Source organism: Camelina sativa, chromosome 4 (genome assembly GCF_000633955.1).
Source record: "Camelina sativa cultivar DH55 chromosome 4, Cs, whole genome shotgun sequence".
NCBI lineage: Eukaryota > Viridiplantae > Streptophyta > Magnoliopsida > Brassicales > Brassicaceae > Camelina > Camelina sativa.
The window spans coordinates 14,657,506-14,673,256 of record NC_025688.1 but is presented as its reverse complement, the minus strand read 5'-3'; the positions used below and the strand labels follow the sequence as shown (position 1 = coordinate 14,673,256).

Here is a 15,751-nt window from a genome sequence, read left to right as displayed (position 1 = left end):
ATCGTCGGTAACTGAGTTGAGGTCTGAACATTACCTACTAACACCTTCAATTGAGAGACATGGAATACTGGATGCACCTTAGAGCCTTCAGGTAATAGTAACTTGTAGGCGACCTTTCCACACTTATCAACGATCTTGTAAGGGCCATAGTATTTAGGAGCCAGCTTCTGATTGTTGCGTACCACCACTGATCCTTGTCGATATGGTTGCAGCTTGACGAAGACATAATCTCCAATGTCAAAGTTCCGATCTGTTCGATGTAAGTCTGCATTTTGCTGCATACGGTGCTGAGCTTGCAGTAAGTGAAACTTAAGTAGCAAAATCATACTCTCTCCTTCTTGGAGACTTCTAGCTACCACTGCTACCTTGGACTCACCCGGAAGATATGGTAGATGAATTGGTGGAGCTTGACCGTAGACTGCTTCATAAGGACTTAACTGAGTGGCTGTATGGAAGGTAGTGTTATACCAATATTCAGCCAAAGGCAACCATTGACTCCACAAATAGGGTCGATCACTACTCATACACCTTAAGTAAGTCTCCAAGCATCGATTCACCACTTCTATTTGGCCGTCACTTTGAGGATGATAAGCACTAGAGAGTTTTAACTCCACACCTTATAATGCAAAGAACTTTGTTCAGAATGTGCTCAAGAAGACTGTGTCTCTATCACTTACAATAGAACGTGGACAACCATGGAGCTTGAAAACATTATCAAGGAAGGCTTGAGCAACGGTCATAGCAGTATAAGGATGTGCTAAGGCTATAAAATGAGCTGCTTTAGACAACCTATCCACTACCACGAAGATAACAGATTTACCAGCTGAAAGAGGAAGGCCATCAATGAAATCCATAGAGATATCAGACCATAGTGTCTTAGGAATAGGTAGAGGTTGAATTAAACCCGAATAAGCTGCAGTGTCATATTTGCATTGTTGACAAACCCTGCAACTTCGAATGTAAGTCTGTATATCAATAGCCATTCCTTTCCAGTAAAATAAGCTTTTAACTCGTTGACGAGTTGCATCACGTCTTGAATGACCTCCACTCCCAGAACAATGCATCCACTTCAAAATAGAGTTCTTCAATTCCACATCTTGTGGTACCACAATCTTACTCTTTCTTCGTAATATTGATTGAACCCAAGAGTAGTGTTTCTTAGCCTTAGGATCCTTCTCCAATGCAGTAATTATCCCTTTCAACTCATTATCAGTTGCATAATAACTTTGGATATCCTTCAATATATCACACTCCAAAACTGACATAGCCATATGTAAAACTTCTGCTCCATCCACTCTAGACAAAGCATCAGTTGCAATATTGTCATTACCTTGTTTATACTGTATCTCATAATCGAATTCCAACAACTTTGGCAACCACTACTGTTGTATAGGAATGTTCAAACGCTGCTCCAGTAAATATTTAAGGCTACGCTGGTCTGTTTTAATGATGAAATGGTTAGGTAGCAAGTAGTAACGCCATTTCTGAACTGCAAACACCACAACCAATAACTCCTTTTCGTATATAGACAAGTGCAGTTGCTTCCCTTTTAAATGACGACTTATGTAGGCTCATGGATGACCATCCTGCATTAATACTGCCCCAATCCCATGAGTACAAGCGTCATTCTCCACCAGGAACGGTTTGTCGAACAAAGGTAGTGCTAAAACCAGAGCGCTGCACAAAGCCGATTTCAAAGTGTTGAAGGATATAAGCTTCATCAGTACACAAAAATGAATCTTTCTTCGTCAATACCGTAAGTGGTCTTTCTATAGTTCCAAAATTCTTCACAAACCTTCTATAATATCCTGCTAGACCTAGAAATCCCCTCAATTGTTTTAAATTCGTAGGAACAGGCCATTCTTCTACTGCTTTGATCTTATTAGGATCAGTAGAGACTCTTCTAGCTTCAATGTAATGTCCAAGATACTCAACTTTTGAAGTAACAAAAGCACACTTACTCTCCTTTGCGTATAATTGGTGTTCTCTCATCTACTGAAATACCAATTGAAGATGGTGCAAGTGATCCTCCCTCTCCAAACTGTAAATCAGTATATCATCAAAAAATATCAACACAAACTTCCTCAACTACTCCTTAAACACTGAATTCATTAAGCCTTAGAATGTTGCAGGAGCATTCGTAAGACCAAATGGCATTACCGAATATTCAAAATGGCCACTATGAGTCTTAAATGCAGTCTTATGAATGTCATCAGGATCCATCCTTACTTGGTGATAACCTGCTTGCAAATCTATCTTGGAAAAGACTTTGGAACCTCCGAGTTCATCTAGTAGATCTTCGATCAGGGGAATAGGGAATCTATCCTTAATAGTTAATCCATTCAGCCCTCTATAATCCACACATAATCTCCAAGTCCCATCTTTGTTTTTTAACCAATACCACAGGGGAAGCATAAGGACTCGAACTGGCTTGAATAGTACCACTTGATAGCATCTCCTCCACCATTTTATCGATTTCGGTGTTCTGATATACAACATATCTATATGGTCTTTGATTGATCGGGTCCGAACCTTCACGTAATGGAATCTGATGATTGTGATTCTTCCTAAACGGAGGTAAAGACGTTGGTACTGCAAATATATCCTTGAACTGTTCTTTAAGCTGAACAATTGCAGAGTTCTCCTCCTCCTCTGTATTTTTCTTTTCCACTGCATATAAAGATACGTTCGACTCCTGTTCCACTCTATGAGCAGAAATCATAGATATTTGCACCTCATCTTCTTGTATCTTGTTCATCTTAGCTGCTTTAACCTGTCGTACGGACCTTGGTTTCAAACCGTGTAGCAATATTTTTTATTATTCCAGAAAAAAACCCATCTCCAACTTATCCAATTCCAGGTTATATCTTCCAACAGTTTTAACCATTGAACCCCAAGAACAACATCACAACCTCCTAGTGGAATAAAAAAAAAAACCTGATTGAAATGGAGTGTCCTGTAACTCCCATTAAAACTTCTCTACCACACCAGTCACACCCAATTTACTTCCATCTGCCACTGTCACTCTAGAAACATCTGCAGATTCTTTCTTCAAACCCAACCGTTCAGCTGTTCTATAATCAATAAAATTGTGAGTTGATCCAGTATCCAAAAGAATGAATATCCCCTTCTTAGCATGTAATCCCCTTACTTTCATAGTAGTGTCATCTGCTACTCCAGAGACTGCACTTACCGATACTAGAGCTTTGCATTTTTCATCTGCAATCTCATCATGTTCTTCTTCACAATCCACAAACTCTTCTGTATCATCATTTGCTTAAATCATAAACAGCTGAGTCTTCTTATGTTTTAGATAATGCTCAGGGGTATATTTTTCATCACAAAAATAACACAACCCCTTAGCTCTCCTATCACTCATTTCTTCTTGAGATAAGAATTTTCTCGGAGCCTTTCTAGGATCATAAGTACTTATCTCATTTAATGTAGATGACTTCACAAAAGGATTCTCTCTGGAGTAAAGTTCTTGCTACCACTTGCACTTACCAGCTGCTTACTACCACTCCATCCATTAGAAACTGCTTTAGGTGGGTGTGCCTTCTCATAAAACCTTCCCAAGAGTAAACAGTGCCTCATAGTCTGAGGTTGGAACATCCTCACATGCATCTGTGTTTCCAATCTCAACCCAGCCAAGTAAGCACTGACCAAATATTCTTCAGAAAGTGTCACCCTAGTCTTGATTGCCTCAAACTTCTGATGGTAATCAATAATACCATCTGTCTCTTGTAAATTCTTCAACTCTGCAATTGGATCATCGCATACGTCCTCAAACCTTTCTTTCAACATGAGCTTATAAACGTTCCAATCATACAACATATTCAAATCACATGGTGGTTGCATCAATCCTTGGTGCCACATAGCTGCATGACCATCGAAATGAATTGATGCCATCTTAACCTTCATATCTTGAGGAGTATGATCAAGACTAAAGAACTCTTTAACCTTAAACAACCATTCCATCATCGCACTACCATCAAACCTAGGGAAATCTACTTTTCCGATTCTTGTCAACCCAGAGTAATAAGGATGTGGATGTGGATAAGATCTGATACCGTGATTAGCTTCCATCCCCATATTCATCATTTCCGGTGTCACTGATACTACCAAAGAGTTACGATCTTGAATCTGAGTTGGATTCCCACTCGATGAAGCTTGATTCGACGAAATCAACTTGATCGCTTCAAAAATATCAGCAATGTGTTGATCGAGTTTCTTATTTTGTTCCACTACTGTTATCTCCAAAGCTTGGGTACAATTCAGCACCTGATCGATCTTTGATCCGAGTGCTTCCTTTGTTTCTCGAACCACCGCACTCGTTTCACGCGCCACCGTATCCTTCAAAAACGTTTGCGATCTTGTTTCCGCCATCTTCGCCGAGGTTCGTTTAGCTCTAATACCTTTAATATCGAAAACTCAAGTTTTACGAAATGATATCAAACAACTGTTACAACGTTCATAAAACGCGATAACACTTCTCACCAGCAAGAAACTTCACAGAGAAGCTCCAGCTAAACAATGAGGAAGAGAAACTTCTAGAACATTTACAACAAGATATTATTTTCTGCATAACGAGGATAAGAGCTAACACTTGCTCTTATACTCAATAAAAGAGTAAAATGTAACAAACTTTTCTGCAACGACCTCTCGCACGTGTCTGCAACTTGATTCTTCTCCTCACTCTCCTCACGTGTCACACTTGCCACCTCCCATCATTTAGCTATATCATAACCCTATGTACATAGTGTCCCCAAGATAAACTTATAAACGACTATGGAATCTCCTTGACCAAGGATGATCCAGGAATAGAAACTTTCTTTGTGAGAGGATTTCTATAGCATGTAAACAAGAAAAAAAAAGAGTTCATATTATTCTTTAAAAAAAAAATTGTCTTCGTATTACTCATAATTTATTTAGATTAAAGCACTCCTATCTTGTTTCGAAGTAATCATTACATAATTGTTTTGATAGCCAAGAAGTAGGTGTAAAACAACTAGAATAGAAAATATTAGAAGTACATCCAAACTTAGCTAAACTATCAGCAATATAATTACAATCTCTTGGAGCAAATGTAAATTGGCAAGATTTAAAGTACGAAGACCAGTGTTTTATATCTTGAATGATACTACAAATAGCCATGTCAGTGGATTGATCATTAAGAATTTTGGATAAAATCTCATTATCTCCTTCAAAAACGACATTGGTCACTCCTCTTATCAAGGTTTGTTGAAGAGCTACCAGCAAAGCTTTAGCTTCCGCGTCAAGAGGGGAAGAAGCATGTTTTAGGATTGAGGCTCCCCAACCTTGAGAGATACCATTATGATTTCGAAGAATCCATCCTCCTTTTGCCTGATTTGTGAGTTGATCAAAAGCCGCATCATAGTTGCATTTCGTGTAAGGAGGTTTAGGTCGTTTCCATGTTTTCTTTTGTTTTTCTCGCCTTGCAGTGTTTGACAACGTGGTTGCCTTAAGTGCACGATTCCAATCTCGGATATCTGCACGTGCTCGAAGAACAATTTGTCTAGGACTTTCTTGTAGACCTTCAAAAATGAAACCATTTCTGCTTTTCCAAATGTGCCAAAGTAGACCTTCAAAAATGAAACCATTTCTGCTTTTCCAAATGTGCCAAAGTAATGAGAAATGCTGATATACATCCGTCCGTGAATTGTCATTATCATTACAATATTCAAACAGAGCTTCAATGAATAATTCAGAGTTTGAATAATTGTTAAAACAAAGAGTAGTCGGTAAACCAGATAAAAGCCATATAGATTCAGCAAAAGGGCATAGAAATAGGACATATAGTTAATTACTTAATTGGTTGTTTTGTAAGACAGACATGTTCATCTCAAAATTATCTTCCATAGAAACTTTGGCTATCGTTGTTATGTTTAAAATTTTAGATGTTTGAGAGTCTTTGTGCAAACTTTTAAATTCAAATTAAAATCTAGCAGACTCACATAATAAACATAGTGCATCCTACTATATTAATTGAGAAGTACAAATATGAAACTAACTTTATAAAGTGTAAAAATTTACATTATCATGTCATTGGTATTGAGGCAAATGTTTATTTTTTCAAGGGTAAAATATAATTTTAATATTAGACTAATAATTTTTTTAAATAATTATTATTTTCAAAAAAAAAACATTCTCTCTCTCTAATTAATTATGGACAAAAATTCCTAATTAATTAAAAAAATTGTAAACCATTCAGAATTTTTTAAAAGTAAGATTTTATATCTAATTATCCAAATTATTATTTTAATAACTATATTTGAAATATTTTGTTAAGATTTTAAATTATGATTTTCCTATCATCTTTCTTTTATTTTATTTACAAATTGTTTTGAATTATCATATAATACATATGATAAATTAATAAATTTTATTTTCTCACAATTAGAATAGAATAATTAATATTTTATAATGTTTCACAAAATAATGATGCAAATACAACAAACAAAAAAACAGTATAAAATAGTAATATACATCAAACAAATTAAAATACTATAATACTGTAAAATAATTAGTATTTAAAAAGATATATGTAGATTTACCAAACAATTGTAATATTAAAAATAAATATTGTCTCAAACAAAATAACTTTTTAAAACAAATATGACAAAACTTTTTTTATTATATTATAAATTTTGGAGAAAAATGTGGATCCGTGTTTTATAGCACGAGATATCTCCTACTAAATTATAATAATAATATGGTTAATTTTAAAAAGTTGGGAAAATAGACTTCGTAGGAGGTGACTTTTGGAGTTTTGAATGATGAACTGTGTAGTGTTTTGTGGATATTAAAACGGCAAGTTATGCTCAACGAAAGTTGAAAAACGGCTACTAGTTCATCTGTGATCCAACTACCCTTTCTCACTAAAAAAAAAAAGACTCATCCATCCTCACTTCATGGATTGGATATGAAACAATGAGCTTTTCACATAACTTCAACTTCGCACCTAAAGATTCTCTAATTTCCAAAACGTCCCCTTTTCTCACTTTACCCTTCTTCAACCTTCGCCTTCCCATCAAGAACAATCAAATCTTCTGCAAGGGAGCAAAAAAAAGCTTGAGAATGGATCCCTCTCAGGGGATTCAAGAGCAGAGGATTGTGATTCCGAACAGCCACAACGAGAAGCTTGTTGGTCTGCTTCACGAGACTGGTTCTACAGAAATTGTCGTCTTGTGCCATGGCTTTCGATCTAACAAGGTTAGTTTCTTTTGATTTACGCTTTCTTCTCACTTACCCTTAATCCAATTATCAATCTGGAATCGTAATCAGTGATTCACCTACGTAAAGCTGCAACCTTTTTTTTTTTTACTCTGTTTTCTCTCTTCTCCTAGTGGCTGAGATCTGAGATTAAAGGTTTTGCCTTTAGTTCAACCTAACTTGAATGTTTTGCATCTTGAATGGTTGTAGAATCCTTAAGCAACGCTGTCTTGGTTAATACTAACATGTAGAAGATGATCTATACAACATGGTTAGGAGTTACATATGAAATAACTAGTCTTTGGCCTGTGAAACTCTCTGCAGAATAACCAAATTATGAACAATGTGGCTGCTGCTATAGAGAAAGAAGGGATCAGCGCTTTTCGTTTTGATTTCTCTGGGAATGGGTATGTTTACTCTTTTCTTGTGTTATCATTGAACTAAAGAAAATGGCTTTTGATTTCATTTTTGGGTTTTAACATTGTTGCAGAGAGAGTGAAGGCAGTTTCTACTATGGTAACTATAGCCATGAAGCTGATGATCTACGTTCTGTTATCCAGTACTTCTCTAAAATGAACCGTGTGGTTCCTATCATTCTCGGGCATAGTAAAGGAGGTGATGTGGTCCTTCTCTATGCCTCCAAGTATCACGATATCCGCAATGTTATCAATCTCTCGGGACGTTATGATCTGAAAAAAGGCATCAAAGAGCGTCTTGGGGAAGATTTTTTGGAACGGATTAAGCAACAAGGTTTCATTGATGTTGGAGATGGTATTGTTAATCGCCCTTTAGTTTTCTTGCATTGTCTCCAGTGTCTCTCTATCAACGTGCTGATATTTTACAGGAAAATCCGGGTACCGTGTTACTGAGGAGAGCTTAACTGAAAAGTTAAACACTAATATGCATGAAGCTTGCCTCAAGATTGACAAAGAATGCAGGTGACATTTGCGGAGTTCTCTATTGTTTATTGAGATATATATAAACAAGCCATGATTGATATTGTAATGGCAGGGTCTTGACGGTTCATGGTTCTGGTGACGAGGTAATACCCGTGGAAGATGCGAAGGAGTTTGCGAAGATCATACCGAACCACAAGCTGGAGATTGTGGAAGGAGCTAATCATTGTTATACCGAGAATCAAAGTCAATTAGTTTCAGCAGTGATGGAGTTCATAAAGACAGTTATTGTGAAGAACAACTAGAATTGAGTTACGTTTGCTTTAATGCAATCACCAACACATTGTCCTTTAAAAAACACGGAAGTTTGTAATGCATGTTGAAGTTACATCAGCCTCATAATATTAGACATCACAATGGCAAAAGAAACGCATTACGAAAGAATCAGAACTTTCAATTACGAAACCTGAGAAAATCCAAATAAAACTGGGAACGATACTGTATAAAAATCCATTGTTTGCAAATAACACAAGCAACTAGGTAACAACCCGCATTAATGTATAGAATAAATCAATTTAAATAAAATTATCAGGAGTAAAATTATAATTATTGAATTAATATTATATGTTTTTGTCAAACGTAATCTATAATTAAAGTATTTTTTAATTCAAATTTTCGTTTATTTGGTGTTAAAATACATCTTACCCGTGAAATTTTTGAACGTGAAAAAGTTTTAACATAGTCGAAAAAATATTGATATAATATTATTATTTATGGCAACATGTCTTTTGTTCAATTTATTGAAACAAGAGAAATGATTAAATAATAAAAATGATATTTTTAAAATTTTGGAAATTTTCAGAAGTGTAATATGCATTTACATAAAATGTAAAGATATGAGTACTATTAAGTTCAAATTTTTATTTTAATTTGCTGATTTTTTTGTTACATTCATTTCTTTTTTTTAGTTTTTTTTTTCCGTCGAAAAGTGATTTATATTGATGAAATGATATATTCTGAATACATTTGTTGGATTAGCCAAACAGGTGGTCTAAAACATTCAAAATATTATTTGATGAATAACTATTTTTACTAATAAAATTAGATGTTACATTTTAAATTTTTTTTAAAAGTACACATTAACAAAATATAGTACAGGTGAAAAAAAGAAAAATGTAACAATATTTATTATTATTATTTTTTGGTTAAACATACAGTAAAACCTCTATAAATTAATAATGTTGGGACCAAGAAAATTTATTAATTTATAGTGATATTAATTTATCATAAATTAATAATTATTATTTTACAGTGTAAATTAATAATTATTAATTTATAAATATATTTTTAATTTTTTAATTTTTTAAAAAATTATGAATTGAGAAATTTTTTGCAAAATAATATTAGAATTTTGGATGTTGTAAATTTTATGGTATTGAAATTGAATTTGAAATAACTAAAAATATTATTGACAATGAATTACAAATATTATAGACAAATTCATTTATACACATGACATAAGTATTAAAATTTATGAATAAGAATATCAATGATCTTAGTGCAGTGGCAGGAGGTAAGTCCATTTGTAGAAGGCACCATCACACCAGGGATCGAGTCCCCCTTCCTACGAATGTAGGAATTTGGCTAATGGGCCGGCCAGTTGTGGCCCAATGGTTGACAAAAAAAAAAAAAGAATATCAATTACCGTATTTTAATAGTTTATGAAACTATCAAAATGTAAATGACAATGCATATTTTAGAAATTGAAAAGCTTTAAAAGTTTTAGCTGTTTTATGAAATGTTATAGAATATTTTATATCATTATACTTTGAAGATATAACATAACAATTGTTTTATAGATATGAGGTTTAAGAAAAACATACTTTACTATATCAGCATATATATATATATATATGTAAATTTACATGATTATTAATTTATGATATTATTGGGACTATATTTTATATGAGGATTTCAAAAAAAATTATTATCTTATTATTTTATCGAATTTTGTTATTTTTTACACTGTTGTGACTTGGGACTAGCAAAATTTATTAATTTATAGTGTTTATTAATTTATAGAGTATTAATTTATAGAGGTTTACTGTATAATGACATGTACTGTAAATAGTTGATAACATCATTAATTTACCCATTTTATCTATAGTTTTAGTATGCAATTGGGAAGAGTTTAGTATGATTTCAAGGCTTTATTTTCTATTATCAAGTATTTTAGGTTTCAGGAAAGTTTTACAGGTTTTATAGTAAAAAAGACCAAAAGACAACGAAAATACGTTTCAGGACAGATTCAGAGCTTTACAGTACGTGCAACTTTTGAAGAACTTCTACAACTCAAATTTCAACGTAATTGGTGTCTATGAAAATCTGAGAGAGTCATCTTTCTCCTCGAAGTGGAATAAAGTAAATCCATTCACTCATCAGAAAGTTATTTCCGATTTACCGAGACGTGTTATAAACCGACGTAAGGAGAACCATCAAGCCAATGGGCTTTTATTGAAGGCCTGACCAGCAATCCCCAAGGCGGTCCAGCCCAAGCCTTCACCACGTTCTAGAAGCTTCCTACGCCGCTCATTGCCATACACTTAATAAGAGAAGACGTTTTTAGCCTTACAAAACCCTAAACCTAGACAAAACCCTATAAATACTCTTCTAAACCCTAGGGTTTAGGGTGTGCACATTTTGGAGCGGCCAAGAGACACGACCAGAAGAGAAGCAGCCACGATCAGAGCCCTCTCTCGTCCATCTCTTGAAGCCTTGAAGTTCACCAAACTCTTTTCTATTCTATTTGCTTTGTTCTTTGTTTCAAAAGGAGAAGATCCTACAACTTTGTTTGACAACCATTGAAGTAATATCTAAATCTCTTTTCTCTATTTATTCTTTTATGTTTATGAGTCTATTAAACCTTGCTTTGATGATTCCCTTAAACATGCTAGAGTAGTTTCCTAGTTGGGTTTAAAGGGATAATCAAAGGGGGGGGGGGAGATAATCTTAGTTTAGGTGGCAATTTTTAGGGTTTGTTAGATTTAATTTTTTGTTTATTCTATGCTTTAATTCTAAGTCTTTGCTTAATGTTTTAAGTTAGCCTCATGAACTAACTATAATCTAAAGTGTGTATGCTTTGCCAAAAGCTTGCATGTGTGCTTGACCTAGCCTAGATGTGTGAGGAGTCATAGGAAGCACATACCCCTTACCTATGGAATTTCATGGATTAGAATCAAACCTGTTTTAAATGCTTTGATCTATGCGTTGTTGCCTGCGACAGTTGAGTAACGGAGTGTAGAGATCTTAGACGGTTAGCTTGTGAACTATAAGTTAACGGTTCATTCGTGTTTCGTAGTCCGAGTTTTAGATAAACAAACTAATGCTAAACTTTCCTAGATAGATAGATCATCGATCCCCTGCGATTCCCCTTGATGCCCAACGCTTGTTTTATTTATTTTTATTTGCTTTTATTTACGTTTATTTGCTTACTTACGACCGTGACAACCAAAACCCCCATTTTATTAAGTCCTAGCCTTACATCTCTTCCTACAGATTCTCTAAACAACAACTCTCTCTCTGTGGGATCGATCCTTAAATACTACTACCGATTAGCTGTGCACTTTCAGCGTTGTGTGGTCTTTTTAAGGTAAAAGATTTTCAGTGAAAAACCACACACATCAATAGTATTACCAAATAGGGGTAAATTGCTAAAAAGTGTCTAGAGCTCTCCAGCGATGACACCTCATCATTTTTCTCAAAGTGCTTCCCTATTAATATATAGAGGCTATTCTGCAAGCATAATATATTTATATAGAAAAAGACCGCGAATTATGAAGGAAAATACTATATAGCCTTCGAAGTGGTTTGCAAAGTTTGTAGACAGAACCATAAACACTTCAACGTCTGGCAGTTCTTGTAGCTTTTAAAGAACAACCTCTCTCTGATTGAGATCAACTCCTTTGCGGCTTCATTCACTACCAACCGGTTCGTTGGAGAATCTGCACAACACCTAAGTCTCACCTCGAAAAACAATGTCAAGCATTCAGCAATACGAAAACCGACTCTGAAACCAATGTGAAGAATCGATTTTTCTGCAATGTCCAGTACTCTTTCTGGCAATGCCGACTTGGTGTAGCTGTCTAGGGTAAAGTTCCCCTCAAATTGAATGCTAGAGCTAATAACCTAGTAAACAACAAGAGAAGAGAGGCTCAAAAGGATAACTTCATTCTTCTATTTCTTATTACATTTCATATGTTGGATAAGCTTGACATGGCTTGAGTCATAAGCCAACCAAGTTATGGTTTAATAAAGAGATAAGGACTAATAATATCTTTAGGAGTTATCTAGAAATATAAATATATGTCTAGGAGTTATCTAGATATATTCCTAATGTGTTTAGGTTTTGGTCAAGGTGTTCTCTATATGAGGAGGTGCAGACTTGTTGCATAACTTAAGAGAGGTTAAGAGCTTAAGAGCTTTAGTTTTTGAGTCAGTTTTCTAAAGCAATAAAGAGAGATATTCTTTACTTGAGTTTTCTCAATCTACGTTTGAATTCTAGAATTGGTATCAGAGCTTTGTTTGCTAAATCATGGGTGATCTCATATCAGTGACGGAAAAACCTAAAGAAGGAGGAGGACCCTCATCTATTCAATGTCTGATGCTTACTTCAAAAAACTATACAGTTTTGTCCATGAAGATGAGGATCTGTCTTAAAGTACACAAAGTATGGGACATCATAGAAGAAGGTATAATAGATGGCGAGAAGAATAACATGGCAACAGCCTTGCTGTTTCAATCCATACCTGAAGCGCTTGTTCTGCAAGTAGGCGAGTTAGAGACAACGAAAAAGGTATGGGAAGCGATCAGTGCAAGGGTGCAGAATGGGTTAGAGAGGCAAGACTTCAAACACTAATGGCCGAGTTTGACCGCCTCAAGATGAAAGATACTAAGTCTATTGATGATTTCGTTGGCAAGTTATCAGCGATATCCTTAAAATCTGCAGCTTTGGGAATAACTCTTGAGGAGTCGAAGATGGTCAAGAAATTTTGGAAGTGTCTTCCACAGAAGAAGTACATACAAATTGTAGCTTCCCTTGAACAGGTATTGGACCTCAATACAACAAGCTTTGAAGACATCATTGGATGTTTAAAAGCCTACAAGGAACAAATCAAGGAGGAAGAAGAAGAGATAAGAGAGGATCAAAGTAAGCTACTATATACAAACATGGATGTTGCGTCAAGGATGACAAACAACCAAGAATTTTCAGGTGACTTCAGAGGCAGAGGACGTGGCGGAAGATTCTTTTCTAGGGGAAGAGGCCGTGGACGGTTCAATGAGACAAAATATTTGTCGAGAATCACTTGTTATCGATGCGATAAGGTTAGACATTATGCCTCTAACTGCCCAGATCTCTTGTTTAAGCTTCAAGAAGTACAAGAAGACAACAAAGACACACAAGACGCAAATGAACTTTTGATGCATGAAGTAGTGTATTTGAATGAAGACAAGTGCATACCGAGTAAATACGAGACAAACAATGATGATGGAAATATAAAGTAACTTAATAATGGAAAAAGAGATTTGTCGATCATGTTTACTTGGCAAACAAACACGACATGTGTTCCCTAAAGCTACCATGTATCGTGCGTCTAAGAGACTTGAGCTCATCCATGGAGATCTCTGCGGACCTATAACACCAAGCACACCAGCAGAAAATAGGTATGTGTTTGTTCTTATTGATGACCATTCTCGGTACATGTGGACCATCCTGTTAAAAGAAAAGAGTGATGCTCTCCTCAAATTCAAGAAGTTCAAGACCACTGTGGAGCAAGAGACAGGTGAGAGATACAAGTTTTTTGAACGGATAGAGATGGCGAGTTTGTGTCACAAGAGTTTAACAATTTGTGTGAAAACTCTGGAATCCAGAGACACCTTACTGCTCCTTATACTCCACAGCAAAAATGGAGTGGTGGAGAGGATAAATAGAACAATGATGGAGATGGCAAGAAGCACTATGAAACATATGTGTGTGCCTAACTATCTATGGGGTGAAGCTATAAGACACTGCACTTATCTTTTGAACCGGATCCCTACGAGAGCTGTCAAGGACAAACCACCTTATGAAGCCTTACGACTTAAGAAGCCCAACATTGACCATCTGCGAGTGTTCGGATGCATTGGATATGCAAAAGTTGAAAGGCCACATTTGAAGAAACTTGATGACAGGTCATGTATGCTTATTCATTTAGGTATAGAACCAGGCTCAAAGGCGTATCGACTATTAGATCCTCAAAACCGGAAAATAATAGTGAGTCGTGATGTAGTATTTGACGAAACAAAGGGATGGAACTGGAGCAGTAACACTGAGCAGAGACCTGATGAAGGTTTCAATATCACTTTCGGAGAATATGGCAACCATGGCATTCGGTCATCGTATTGTAATGAAGAAACAGAGTAGACTGAAACAGAGAATGACGAGACAGAGCATGTAGAAACAGAGCAGGATTTCGAGACCTCTGAAAGAAGCGGTTCCAAAATCTTACATGAGCAGGAAACAGAAGTTTTAGAAGCTCCTATTGTGCGAAGATCATCAAGAGAATCGCTCATACCTAAATATCTTGAAGACTAGGTTATGATTTCGAAAGAGGAAGGAGAAAGATTATTTATGTGTTTAAATGATGAACCAAGAAATATTAGTGAAGCTAAGGAGTCAAAGCATTGGGTTTCAGCATGCGAGGATGAGATAAGTTCGATAATCAAGAATCACACATGGAACCTTGTAGATCTCCCGGTTGGAGCAAAACCGATTGGTTTGAAGTGGGTATTTAAACTTAAGCGTAATTCCGATGGAAGTATCAACAAGCATAAGGCTAGACTCGTCGCGAAAGGTTATGTACAACAACATGGGATAGACTTTGATGAGGTGTTTGCACCTGTGGCAAGACTTGAGACAATTCAAATGCTTATTAACCTTGCTGCAACTAACGGATGGGAGATCCATCATTTGGATGTCAAAACAGTTTTCCTCCATGGCGAACTAAAGGAAACAGTCTATGTCACACAACCAGAGGGATTTGAAGAAAAGGGGCGTGATGACATGGTTTATAGGCTCAATAAAGCATTATACGGTTTGAGGCAAGCACCTAGAGCTTGGAACAATAAGTTAAACCAAATTCTCAAGGACCTCAAATTTGAAAAATGTTCTAAGGAGCCTTCGGTCTATCATAAGATGGTGAGTAATGATTTATTAGTTGTCGCAGTTTATGTGGACGATTTGTTCGTTACTGGGACGAATGTGAAGATCATAAGTGAGTCCAAGAAGGGAATGTCATCGAGTTTTGAGATGAGTGACTTAGGAAGGTTGAGTTACTACCTCAGCATTGAAATTTGTCAGTATGGTGAAGGAATAATGCTCAATCAGAGACGGTATGCTCTGAGGATACTTGAAGATGCAGGGATGAAAGATTGCAACTTAGCTCACATACCAATGGAGTCTGGTATGAAATTGGCTAAATCAGAAAGAGAAATAAGTATTGATGCTACAAGTTACAAGAAGAACATTGGTTGTCTTCGTTATTTGTTGCATACAAGACCTGACTTATCCTGTTGTGTAGGAGTTT

The 15,751-nt window shown here is 35.8% G+C and overlaps 1 protein-coding gene across 1 annotated transcript; it reads left to right on the top strand.

Annotated features, from left to right (window-relative positions):
* On the top strand, positions 6,921–8,546 carry LOC104780562. Its single transcript, XM_010505061.1, has 5 exons — positions 6,921–7,233; positions 7,558–7,640; positions 7,724–8,004; positions 8,078–8,171; positions 8,245–8,546. Exons 1-5 carry the CDS (start codon positions 6,952–6,954, stop codon positions 8,432–8,434), a joined length of 930 nt encoding a protein of 309 aa, XP_010503363.1. The 5' UTR covers positions 6,921–6,951; the 3' UTR covers positions 8,435–8,546.

What these genes read in the sequence shown, in the direction of transcription:
- LOC104780562 (XM_010505061.1), top strand. Translation starts at nt 6,952, where the DNA reads ATGAGCTTTTCACATAACTTCAACTTCGCACCTAAAGATTCTCTAATT. An exon ending in TTTGATTTCTCTGGGAATGG is followed by an intron (nt 7,641 to 7,723) that starts GTATGTTTACTC and finishes ACATTGTTGCAG; the next exon opens with AGAGAGTGAAGGCAGTTTCT. An exon ending in TTTCATTGATGTTGGAGATG is followed by an intron (nt 8,005 to 8,077) that starts GTATTGTTAATC and finishes GATATTTTACAG; the next exon opens with GAAAATCCGGGTACCGTGTT.